Raw genomic sequence first — 12,495 nt, 5'->3', positions numbered from 1 at the left:
ACGCAGTATACCTACTCTCTTTGGGACCACCCCGGGGGTGTGGATGTGGGGGGCGGGGAGCGGGTGTGGCCGCCATGTTGGTGAAGGCGACCGTCCGCGGCAGGAGCTCCGGCACGTTGGTTCTGCGGGCCTAAACCCGCCATATTAATAAAGAGAAAGGGGAGTGGGCCCTCCCTCCCCTCCCTGTGCAGTACACGCCCCCTCTTTCCGTCCCGCTCGGCACCGAGCTGGCTGCGCCTGGCCGCCGGCCTCGGTTGTCTAGCGTTTGACAGAGGCTTAGCTGGCAGAGCCTCAGAACTGGCTTAAGGTAGCGCCGAATGAGGGGCCGGGGGAAATGCCAACCAATTGCGCCGCGGCGGGCTGTGCTGCTACCTACAACAAGCACATTAACATCAGCTTCCACAGGTAACCTGGGCAGGGAGTTGGGTTACGGAAATGGGAGCTTTAACCAGTCTGAGTGTCGGTCCTGTCAAAAGAACGGGGTCCCCCGACTTTAGTTACTTGCCCAGCTACTGAGAGCAGGGAGCATCACTTTTGTCCTTTGTGTGTGGTTTCGCACATCTGGAAGCATTTTCTCCTTTTCCGGGAAAAGTTTACCGAATTTGCAAAAAGAAGTCCGAGTTATTGTGAATGATATCCCTTACATTAAAAGTGATGCATATACCTTTATTTCCTACCCTTTTATTTTTATGCCTTAGACCATGCCTTGAGACGAATGACGCCATTAGGGAAAGATCATTCCCGTTCAAGTCAACGAAACTCTTTAAAAACCCGCTGTGCTCGAGTTAAAATTAGGAACTTGCTGAATTGAGCAATTTCTAATAGTTACACGTAGTAACTGCTGAAGAACTGAGTCATCACTGACGGCCATGTAATTAGGCAATGTTTATCAAAGAGCAAATAGAAGCTTTCTCTTTAACAGAATCATGAAGAGAATCTAGGTTTTCTTTTTCTTTGGTCAAAAATGCAGTCATGTTTTTAGTTCTGTTAAGTCAAACTTTCCAAAGCATTTGAACACTGCCTTGGATATAACAGGCACTCAATAAATGCTCACCTTCGAGAACTGCCACCCGCCCGAAGAAAAATAAAGTCTGATTTTATATACCCCACCATACAAATTGTGATCTTAGAATATAGAAACTGTCTTTGCTCTTTTCCCCACTTCACTTTTGCTGGGTGCGTCCCCTAACTAAAAGCTGCCACTTAAAAAATCTTTCTGATGTTTGTTTTAAAACTATTTCATGTAAAGGTAGTGCTTTATTCATTCTTAGAGCTAATGTACACCGGGTCCCTAATTGTCTGACATTATGCTAATGACAGAGAAAGTTTTTACCCTCAGGGACTTTAGAATTGAATAGAGGAGTAAGGCATAATTACAGTTGAGTGCCACAGAAAAGACATTCAGGGAGACCTAATTCAGCCTTGGAAAGTCAAAGGACACCTCACAAAAGAGGTTGAGACCAAAGGATGACATAGGTTTGCTCTTCTACACTAAAGCATTTTCTGTTTTGTTTTCAGAGTACTTGAGAAGTCCAGAAGATTATAAAAAGAATAGCCTGATCAGATTTACATAATAAAAGAGCCTTCTGGCTGCAGTGTAAGGAGTTAAAAGAGTGATACTTAAAGTGCTAGTCAAGCATCACCAGAGATGGATTTGATAAAAACGGAGCCTATTATAGAATGTTAATTTATTTGCTGTTTCCTTCACAGGGAAATTAGGCTACATGTCAACTGAACTAAATACTGATGCATAGTTGTTTGTACAGGAGCACTGAATTAAAGGAGTTGAGAGAGCTGAATGAGAAGAAAATGGGAAGCTGTAACAAAAGGGAGCCCAAGCCTGGTGTAATGATACATGTCTGTAATCTCAGAACAGGAAGAACAGGCCAGCCTAAACTATACAGGCCCTGTCTCAAAATAAAATTTTAAAATTATAAGGAATCCTTTCAGTGGCCTAGAATAGGATGCTATTGGCAATAAAGATGGGGAGAAATAGATTTTTGAAAAATGTTTAAGGAGAATTTACTGGATTCTATAATCTGATATGGAAGACAAATGGGAGGAGTTTAGCCACTAAAATCCTTTAAGAGATGCACAATGGAGAGCTTGTTGTGGCTCACAGCTGTAATCTTAGAACTCAGGAGGCTAAGCCAAGGGATCCACCCCAACTTCGAGGCCTGTCCAGACTACACAGTAAAACCCTGTCTCAAAAAAAGAAGGAAAGGATATACCGTGTACAATACTGTTCCTCTAATGCGAAATTAACATTTTTATGATAACCTTAGAAATTTAGGTCTTTATAATTGCTAGGCAGGCACATTTCTATATTCCCTTTACACTGGAAGAGTAGGTAGAAAAATCACCATGAGTTTAAGGCCACCCTGAGTTACAGAAAGAATTTGAGGCTTAGCTACAAAATAGCACCTATCTCCAAACACAACAAGCATAAAAAGGGTGGGGGAGCTAAAACAGTGTTATAATAAAAATACAAATAGTATGTAACTTCTCTTGTAGGACATAGACTGTGTGTTGAGCATCAGTATGTCAGGGTCTCACTATGTAGTTCTGGCTGGCTTATACGCCATAGGTAGACCAGATTAGCCTTGAACTCACAGAGCTCTCTCTACTCCTGCTTCGCAAGTGTTTTTCATTAAAGGCCACCATGCCTGGCAGACACGGACTTCTTCGTCTGCCTGTACTTATTGTGTTGGGTAGGGGCTGGAGAGATAAATGGCTCGTTAAGAGTGCTTTTTGCTCAGGGTTTGCTTCCTAGCACATACATGGCAGCTCACAAACCAGACCCAGTGGGTTTAATACCTATTCTGACTTCCTCATGCTCTTACATGCATATCGTACATACAGACACAGTCAGGCATGTTATACGTACAAAATAAAAATAATTTTAAAAATTATGTTGCCTAAATTTATTTTCAATTTTTTTTTACACTCTTACCCTATTCCAGTCTATATCTCCTTCATAACCTTAAATTGCCTCTGTTACTATAATCCATGTGTCTCATTTTCATGACGTGTGCTCTTTTTTACTCAGATAATCTCCACTTTTAAATTTGTCACTACTTTTATGATTTTTCTTCTTTGGGTTTCTTTGTTTTTATCTCTTCCACTAACCCTTCCCAAACTCTTATCAAAATGATTCGCCTGTGTCTGTGTGTCCCACTTGTGATATACAACTTAAAAGATTCCCAAAACTGTAGAAGTCTTATCTCTAATGAGTAAAAAAAATTGTGGCCTAATTATATACTGTTTCCCTGGTCCTCTGCCAGTGCCATAGAGTCAGTATCAGTAATCAGCTGCCATACTGATTCCCGTATTTCCTTTTTCAGTGCGTGGAAATACCATCTACCCAACAAGTTGGAAATAGTCCAACCTGATGTATCACTATTCCTTCTTGACTGGATATTGTAACAGTATCTTAACCGGTTCACTGGATTCAATTCCTGTACTTCTAACCACCCTTCTATAATCAATGGCCAAAGCTCCCCATTAACAACTGTCTTTTCACAAAAGGGGAAAGCCCCAATTTTTTGTATTTGCTCAGTTTCTAAGATGCATTTACTCTCACCAAGCTTGGTTTCAAGGCACTGATATGACACGATTGATTGTGGAGATAAGAAGAAATGTATAATATCACACTAATCTATAGTGATTCCACAATATAGATGCAGTAGGCATGAATAACTTTAAAAAGTGGAAAGTGGAGCTGGGGAGATGGCCCAGAAGCTAAAAGTGTGTACCCTACTAGAGTACCCAAGTTCAGTTCCCAGTACTCATAGCAGGCAGATCAATCTGTAACTCCAGGGCTAAAGAATCCAACTTCTGGCCTCCTTATGTCCCTGGGTTCATGTGTATTTATCCACACACAGGAACATACATGATTAAAAAATATTTTTTAAAAAGTTACCGGGAAAATAGCTTTTATTAATGGTTGTATTTAACAGCTGATTCTGTCAGGTCTTGCAATTCAGCCCTTTATGGCTTGTCTATGACACTTTGAACACTTTGAATATATTGTAATATTTTTGACTTAGAAAAGGCCCACCATGATTTTCTTTCATGCCCAAGACTCATAACTTCATTAGTCCTATTTTTTAAGGCCTTTTCTTGGGGCATTCTGAATAAATCGACATGTCCTACCCCATAAGGCCCTGTACTTACTATTTTACAAAAGACCTACTGTGCCACTAAGCTAAGCAGTTACATTTTCTAGTCTTTACAAGGAATATGTGTGTACTAAAGTTTGCAGTTGTGCACATGGAGGCCAAAGAACAACCTTGGATGTTGTCAAGTCTTCAGGCACTTTTTTTTTTTTTTAAACAAGGTCTTTCATTGTCCTGAAACTTCCAAAGCTTGATCAGTGAGCCACAGGGATTCACCAGAGCTCTATCTCCTCAGTCCCTTTGAAGCATTTCTACCTTACATTATAGATAATAGAAATAAAATTCCTGAGACGGGGACTATGTCTCAATGGAAGATACTTAATATATATGAGACATTGGTTTTGATCCTAGGACCACTACCACCAAAATGGAGATCTAAAAAAAGTATACTCAAGTAAATTTGCCTGTTGCGTCCAGATAGTGTGCAAAGGAGCTAGCATTGGAATTCTGGTAGTCTAACAACAATGTTCTCAGCCACTCTGCCAACAAGTGAGGACTACTTAATTCACGACCTTTTCGATTACAGTATACAATTAGAAACGAGGCTTTTTAAAATTATTACCACCACAATTAGCAGTATACAGTTAGAGGCTAGGCTTTTCTTTTTATTACTACCACATCTATATGCCTAAGAATGTAAGAGCTATTTATCTGTTTATTTAAAATGAAAGCAAAATAGCATTGTTCTGTTGCGACTTTTCCCAAACATGTGTTGTAGAATATATCCATCTGTTACCACCATGTGAATTTGCTAATATTTAGAAGATTTTTTATTAAATTTAGACAGTGAGCTACATTTGCTACCCTTAAATACACTGAAAAATCCAGATGACACATTCAAGGACCAGGCAGAGTTACATAGACCTGTAATCCACTGGAGGTCAAGGTCATCCTCAGCTACATATTAAGTTTGTTGTCAGGCTGGGTGACTTTATACTCTCAAAACAGATAACATCTACAAAACATAATTAAAAATAATGCTCTAAAATATGCTGGTACAAGCCCATAATCCCAGCACTCAAGATGGAAGCCAGTGGACCTCAAATGATACATTCTGCCCATCTTTATTAATTCCCTAGTAAAATGAATCACTCTAACTAGGTTTGACAAACCACTAAATAATGAAATAAGAGTTCTTTGAAATGAGATTAAAAGGTAAGAACTAAACCGAAGGCAGGCGGAAGCTCACTCCTGTAACCCTGTAACCACTTGAAAGGCTGAGACAGGAAGACTGCAGAGCTTCAGGGTGGACAATCATGGGTCAGATAGGTAAATCCTGTCTCAAAGCGTTCAGAGGGTAGTGGAGCCTGAGAACTAAGCAGCATTGGTAAATTTATTAGAAAAATGTCTGCTGGCAAAATTAAAACATGAAAATGTTAATTGGAGTGACAGTATGTCTTCAGGGCATATCTAATGCCAGGAAGGATATTTAGTGTACATTTGGGCTTTCATCTCTTTATGCTCCTCAGTAGTAACGTGTGGAAATCTAATTCCATCCATGTGATAGGCCTTCTGCACCACCTGATCTCAAATGGATGTTATGATTCTTTTTGTATACCGGTTAGTACATAGAGTACATATAAAGAAGACTTATAAGCTGGCAGAATGGTTCATTGAATTAAGGCACTTGCCATGCAAAGCAATCTGAATTTAATACCCAGAACCCATGTAAAGGTTGAAGGAGAAAACCAACTCAGCCTCAGGCCTCCATTTGCAAGCTGGCACACATATATCATACACATGTAAGATCAAAGGGATCTTTTTAACAGTCATATACTGATTGTGTATTTGAGAGAGAAAGACTGTGTATACATGCCATGGCCTTCATGTGAAGGGCAGAGGACAACTTGTGGGAGTTGGTCTTTTTTCTGCCATGTGGGCCCAGGTTATGAGGTTCAGTTGTAAGAGTTCTTACCTAATGACTCATCTCCTTGGCCCTAAGTTAAAAAGAAAAATAAAAGTTGTAATTGAAATTTGACTATGTATGAATGTTTATTCTTACATTTCCAAGTCAATTAACAAAGATAGAATTATTAGAATTTTCAGAAACAGCCCTGTCTATTTGTATCTTCCTTAAGCAGCATGTGTTGGATGAATGTAGCTTTTGTATTTGAAATAAATATAAAAAGAAAAGGATAGGTACAGTTCACTTACCTTTTTATAATTATGTTTTCTGCTATGCTGCATAACTCCATATTTTTTGTGCAGTTTAGCTATATAGAATATAGTGAGTTACTTATATATCCTATATTTGCATTAATATGTCAGTTTTTGTTGAGTTCTTATTTTTTACAAGGCATGATCAAAGATAAGCAGATAAATAATAATAATCACTGGAATCAAGAAACAGTAAAATGGCTCAGCAGGCAAAAGTTGTCAGCATACAAGCTGTAGAACTTGAGTTCCATTCCAGAACCCATGGTGGATGGAGAAAACCAAATCAGTTCCCTCCCAGAAGTTGTTTTCTTGCCTCCACATATTTGTCCGCATGTGTGCAGGCACGCATGCGCGCACGCACACACACACACACACACACACATACACACTCTGTTTGCATGCATGCACACAATTAGTTCTAACTCTTTGAAAATATATAACTTGTACACTAGAAATTTTAATGGAGAAAGTATAAAGCAATGATGTAATGTAGGAAAGGCAGAAGGGAGTGTATTACCCAGACATTCCTTGTTGGCGTTTAGTCTTTACCTGATTTACCTGTTATGTATCATTGGATTAAAGCATGTGAAATCATGCCATGATCAGTCATTCCACACAACAGTGTTGTCTGTGTTTTAGTATTGCTCTTGTTAAGGGGTAAGTTGGAAGGAAAATCTCTTTTCAAAGTTCAAAAGATAAAGTTATAAAGTTAGGTTTTCACTAAATTTTCATAACTATAAAATTAGTATAAATTGGCCTCTGGAGATTAATTTTTTTACATAAATGAGGGAAATTAGAAAATTTAACTGTTTGAAATACAACAAAAGTTGTAGGACAGTTGGAATTTGAGTTGCTTTTTGTTTCCTTGTTTTAAGGTTTCCTTTGGATCCTAAAAGAAGAAAAGAATGGGTTCGCCTGGTTAGGCGCAAAAATTTTGTGCCAGGAAAACACACTTTTCTTTGTTCAAAGCACTTTGAAGCCTCTTGTTTTGATCTAACAGGACAAACTCGACGACTTAAAATGGATGCTGTTCCAACCATTTTTGATTTTTGTACCCATATAAAGTCTATGGTAGGTGATTGCCACTCTCCTTTCTTAAACCATGTGCTAGGTCCTATTTCTTTTTGTTTGTGCAAGCAAGCAGTTCACACAGTGTTAATGTGAGTGTGTAATGGCACACTTCAAAAAAGTTGTAGAACTTCCTCTTGTGTAATAAAAGTGCAGGCTAGAATTAGAAACCAGCTCTCCTGACTCCAGCCTTCTTTCCCCAGTGAGGTCCAAAGGGATCAGAGAAGATTACTAATGAAACCTTCAGAATAACTCTCTTCTGATTTTAAGGTGACAAGTGACATGCTAGTAAGTACTTTAAGAGCATATACTCAGTTATGTCAAGAATCAGTGCTTCAAGGGGAGGCATGAGGACTTGGGCATTTGCAACACCATAGGAGGTTCTCACCACACATAGGACAGTTTACTACATGATAAAACTAAAGCCGGACAGTTGAGGGATAAGTAAGAAATTATCAAATGTTGACTTATTTGAACAAAAAGAGAGAATTATGTACAGGATTAATGAATTAAAACAAGTTTAAGCCAGGCATGTTGGCTTATACCATTAATCCCAGCTCTCTGGAGGCAGAAGCAGGCAGATATCTGTGAATTACAGGTCAGCCAGATCTGAGTTCCTAGGCGGCCAGAGCTACACAGTAAGACCCTGTCTCAGAAACAAAACAAAACCACTCGGTTTAAGGCTGCAAATAAAGCTCTGTGGTAAAGTGTCTCCAGCACGCACAAGGTTTGATGACCACCACCAGAGAAAAGAGACAAGAAGATCAAAAATGGAACATTTTATCTGGTTGGGTAAGATCTGATTAGAGAAGAAAAACTGAAAAAGTTACCTAAAGAAAAGGTAGCTGTGTGCATGGTGAACGCCTAAAATCTACTTGAGAGGCAGAGGTCTGGTCTAAAAAGTGAGTCCAGAACAGCCAAGGCTACACAAAGAAACTCTGTCTAGAAAAGGTAGAAAACACAAAGGGTTTTGAAAAGGGACATCTTACCACTAAGAAAGGGAAAGCTATTGTTGGAATTACTTGTGACATTTGAATTCGGAAGTGGATGTGAACTAATATAATGAGTAAGAGGTTGTATGTTGTTGCTGCTGCTGTTTAAGATGTTAGAAAAGCAACAGAGCAGCAAGGGCTTTCTTATTTCTAAATCTTTCGCATTTGAGCACCTCATAGAATACCTGATCCCAAGTACACACTCAAATATCTAGTGAAATTGAAAAGTACCACCAACTGGTGCAGGAGTGCACCTTTGTAATTCTTGTCCTCTGGAGGTAGAGGCAGGTGGAGCAGTTCAAAGTCATCTGCAACATAGGAAGTTCCACACCGGCTTGGGCTGCCTGAGGCTTTGTCTCAAGAAAATGAAAGAGGGAACCTTATTTCTGACATTTTGAGCACTTATTTATTCAGTAATTCAACGTTTTATTATTCCAGAGTTTGTGAGATGTTTGGAAAATGAAGAGTAAAGGGAGACTGTGCCATTTCTCTAAGAAGAGAGGCCAGCTGTGGGTTTTGTGATAGTAGGAACTATAGCTTATTCAACATTATTTTCTCCAGAAATTAATGTTTCAGTAAACATTTGTGTTGGCTTTTGCTTTGCTTTGTGTTTTGTTTTGTTTTGTTTTGTTTTGTTTTGTTTTGTTTTGTTTGGGGAGACAATCTTGCTATTGAGATAACCCAAGCTATTTTCAAACTTTATCTAGCCCAAGCTATTCTTCTATGGGTGTTTTGCTTGAATATATATCTGCACCATGAATATGCCTGGTGCCTGTGGAGACCAGAAGAGGACATTGGATCTTCTGGGAAAATGGAGTCACAAACAGCAGTAGGGAGTGGAAATTGAATCTGGGTCCTTTACAAGAACAACTAGTGATCTTAGCTATCAAGCTTTTGCCCAGCCCTACAAGCTACTCTTGAACTAGCCATCTTCCTGCCTATGCCTCCAAAGTACAAAAATGGGTTGTTTTCTTTATATTTTGGCTTTTTTGAGGCAACTTCACTGTGTAGCTCTAGGCTAGCCTCAAAATTATGTCAATCCTGCCTCAGCCTACTGAATATGGGGATCACAAATGGGTACCATCACACCTGAGTGAATGTTTAGTAAATAAATGAAAGACACAATTATAAGAAGATGTGACACAGTAAGAAAATCTCAAGTAGTTTGGTATTTCTGGAGTATAGTGAAAAAAAGAATCCTTAGCTTTCTGGTAAAATTTCTAGCCTGATTTTAAATTTTTGATTTAGTGTGAAGAACAAATATCTAAATCTGTTTGGAAGCTTGATACTTGAGAATATTTCTTTATAGATATGTGAGTTCTTGTTTAAGTAGGTTCCAGGCCTGAAATTTTCATCTAATCGAAAAACTAATATTAATTAAGAGAACAATCAGATCAATACCATAGATAAATTAAATGTCTAAACAAATTTTAATTTGGTCATAGTAAAAAGAATTGAGAAATATTTTTTAAGTCTTCTTAGAACCATATTAAATAATTTGGAAGATCCCTTGTTAGTCCACTGCTTATTTTAAAATCAATGTTTAAATAATCTGTGTAGTTAAAGGACATAAGAAAAAGGTGGCCAGCCAGGCATGACAACACACGCCTTTAATCTCAGCAGTCAGGAGGCAGAGACAGGTAGATCTCTTTAAGTTCAAGGCCAGCTTCGTCTACATAGTAAGTTCTATGACAGCCAGAGCTACACAGAGAGACCCTGCCTCAAAAAAGAAAAGTACAAGGTGACTAGAGTTCATTCAAACTACTGAGGAACTTAAGCTGTGATCAAATGAGGTAGCATGCCTTTGTTGCCCATTAAACTTTACAAACATTTCTTAAAAGAGCAGTTTAAATACTGTGTTACTCAAAACTGGACACTGTTTACTTATTTGTGATATTCATAATTTATATTAAACTCTTTGTTCGGCTCAGAAACTCAAGTCAAGGAATCTTTTGAAGAAAAACGAGAGTTTTACTCCAACTGGACCGTGTAATTTAAAGCTGAACAATAGTCAGCAAGTACTGCTTGAACACAGTTATGCCTTTAGGAACCCTATGGAGGCGAAAAAGAGGATAATTAAGCTAGAAAAAGAAATAGCAAGCTTAAGAAGAAAAATGAAAACTTGCCTGCAAAGAGAACGCAGAGCAACTCGAAGATGGATCAAAACCACATACTTTGTGAAGAGCTTAGAAGCAAGTAACATGCTACCTAAGGGCATCTCGGAACACATTTTACCAGCCACCTTAAGCAGTCTTCCTTTGGAAGACTTAAAAATTCTTGACCAGGATCAACAAGATAAAGCATTACCAGTTCTCTAAGTCTAAAATGGATGAGAATATCTGCATTAAGTTTTCCTTACAGGGAACCTGATACCCGTCTTTCATTCTTATCATCATCGAAGATACTTCTGGCAATTATACTAAAATCAAGGACTTAAGTTTTACCTGAAGTAATAGTATCACTACATATCTTATGAAGACTGAGAAAGTGGAGGATCAATGACGAGTTTGAGAATGAGTAAAAGTGCCTTATAAGGATTATATACTTAGACATCTTACAAAACAGCATTCGCAGGGTGTTTCTGGTTTCGTTTTTTGTTTTGTTTTTAAGCTGCTGTCAGATAGGAATGACAAATGATATGTTTATATAAGAAAAAAACATTCTGCACCAAAGTTGAAATATTACATTCTAAAGAACATGTGAAGTGGGAGCTAAATCATTAAATGTGTACTTAAAACTACTAGATTTTGTATTAATTAAATTATTGGGATTATGGCTGAAATTTTATAAAATAAAATCTTTGGGGTCCAGGGCAAGTTTTTGGTTTTTGTTTTTTTTTTTTTCTCTTTTTTAGCTTTTTGTATTTCTTTTAACCAGTCAAAGTTTGCTTATCATGACCTTCCTTATAAGAACAATGGATTTAAAAGTAGGTTGTAAAATAATTTTAACATAATATTTTGAAAGTGAAATGCCTTTGAGACTCCACACTAGCTAAGGCCTCAAGTACCTCAGACCAGGAAAACCTGGTGAGTTATAAACAACTTTTAAGAAAATAATGCAGATTTCGGGGTCTAGCTTTTACCTTAACACAATAAATAGACAAATGTATAATATTCTTTTTCTTATAATAAAAATACTGAATTTCCATCTTGATAACTGATACAATTAATAAACACATTCTACCTGAACCTATTTGTTCCTTGTGTTGATAGCAAAACTTGTAAGCTGTTTTCTTTTTTAGCTACTTCCTAATTGCCTTTTCTATGTCAAAAATAGCTTTCCCCCTCACCCATCACTTAATAAATCACAGTATAATTTAGTCACAGGAAATTGCTTAACTATGTTGTGTTAAGTTAAAACAGAGTCAATTTATATCACTCATCAGCTTTCTGTTTTTTAGAAAATGGAAACAACCTTAAATGATAATGAAAATAAAATACAGTTCTAAAGTAATGTGTTTCTCTATAATAAAGCTATGCAAATACTGATGTTTATAGAATGGAAGTATGGAGATTGCTATCCTGGCATCACTTGCACCTCAGAAAGGCTTGCCTTGTGTCAATAAATGTAATAACAGCCTTTCAAAATAAGAGCCCTTCCTTCAAAATGTTTTGGCTAAGTAATGTAAAAGTGTATTCACTTAAGTAAATTATTTAGTTCTACTTCAGCTTTGTGAGATTACCATATGAAAGTAACATACCTAATCTCAAATAACTATGTCTTTCCTACAAAGAAATGGAATTTTGGTTCTTTGCCAACCTTTGGGTTGTTTCTTTCTTTCTCCCCTAGTTATCAGCACTCTGTTTAGTAAGGACCATATTCCCTGCAAACATAATGGTAGGAAATGTATCTTTCAGTTTTCATGTGACACTTATAACAAGTATGCTTTAAATTTCTTTTGTAGATGTGATAAACCTTGTTAGCTATTTATAGTTCCTTGGATTTATCATCGTATATTTTTTCCTAATAATGTTTCAGGTATCTTTATATCGTTTAAAAAAATCAGTTTAAAACACACTTACTGTACCTACCTAGAAGCCAAAATAAGCTGGATAATTAAATGTAAATTTTCATGTAGTATACCATGTACCCCAAATACT

The 12,495-nt window shown here is 37.5% G+C and overlaps 2 protein-coding genes across 5 annotated transcripts in view; both read left to right on the top strand.

Annotated features, from left to right (window-relative positions):
* The first annotated feature begins 93 nt into the window (after positions 1-93).
* Positions 94-11,135, top strand: Thap2 (THAP domain containing 2). Its single transcript, XM_055625930.1, has 3 exons — positions 94-405; positions 7,211-7,406; positions 10,327-11,135. Exons 1-3 carry the CDS (start codon positions 335-337, stop codon positions 10,711-10,713), a joined length of 654 nt encoding a protein of 217 aa, XP_055481905.1. The 5' UTR covers positions 94-334; the 3' UTR covers positions 10,714-11,135.
* Positions 374-12,495, top strand: part of Tmem19 (transmembrane protein 19) — a 45,744-nt gene continuing 33,622 nt past the window's right edge. For all 4 annotated transcript variants that reach the window (XR_008722287.1, XM_055625927.1, XM_055625925.1 and 1 more), the window contains exon 1: positions 374-405. The gene's annotated coding sequence lies outside the window, so the exon portion shown is untranslated. The remainder of the gene's footprint in view (positions 406-12,495) is intronic.

This window comes from Psammomys obesus, unplaced genomic scaffold, assembly GCF_907164565.1.
Source record: "Psammomys obesus unplaced genomic scaffold, mPsaObe1.curated_primary_1811, whole genome shotgun sequence".
Taxonomy (NCBI): Eukaryota; Metazoa; Chordata; class Mammalia; order Rodentia; family Muridae; genus Psammomys; species Psammomys obesus.
This window is presented reverse-complemented; position numbering and strand designations above follow the sequence as displayed.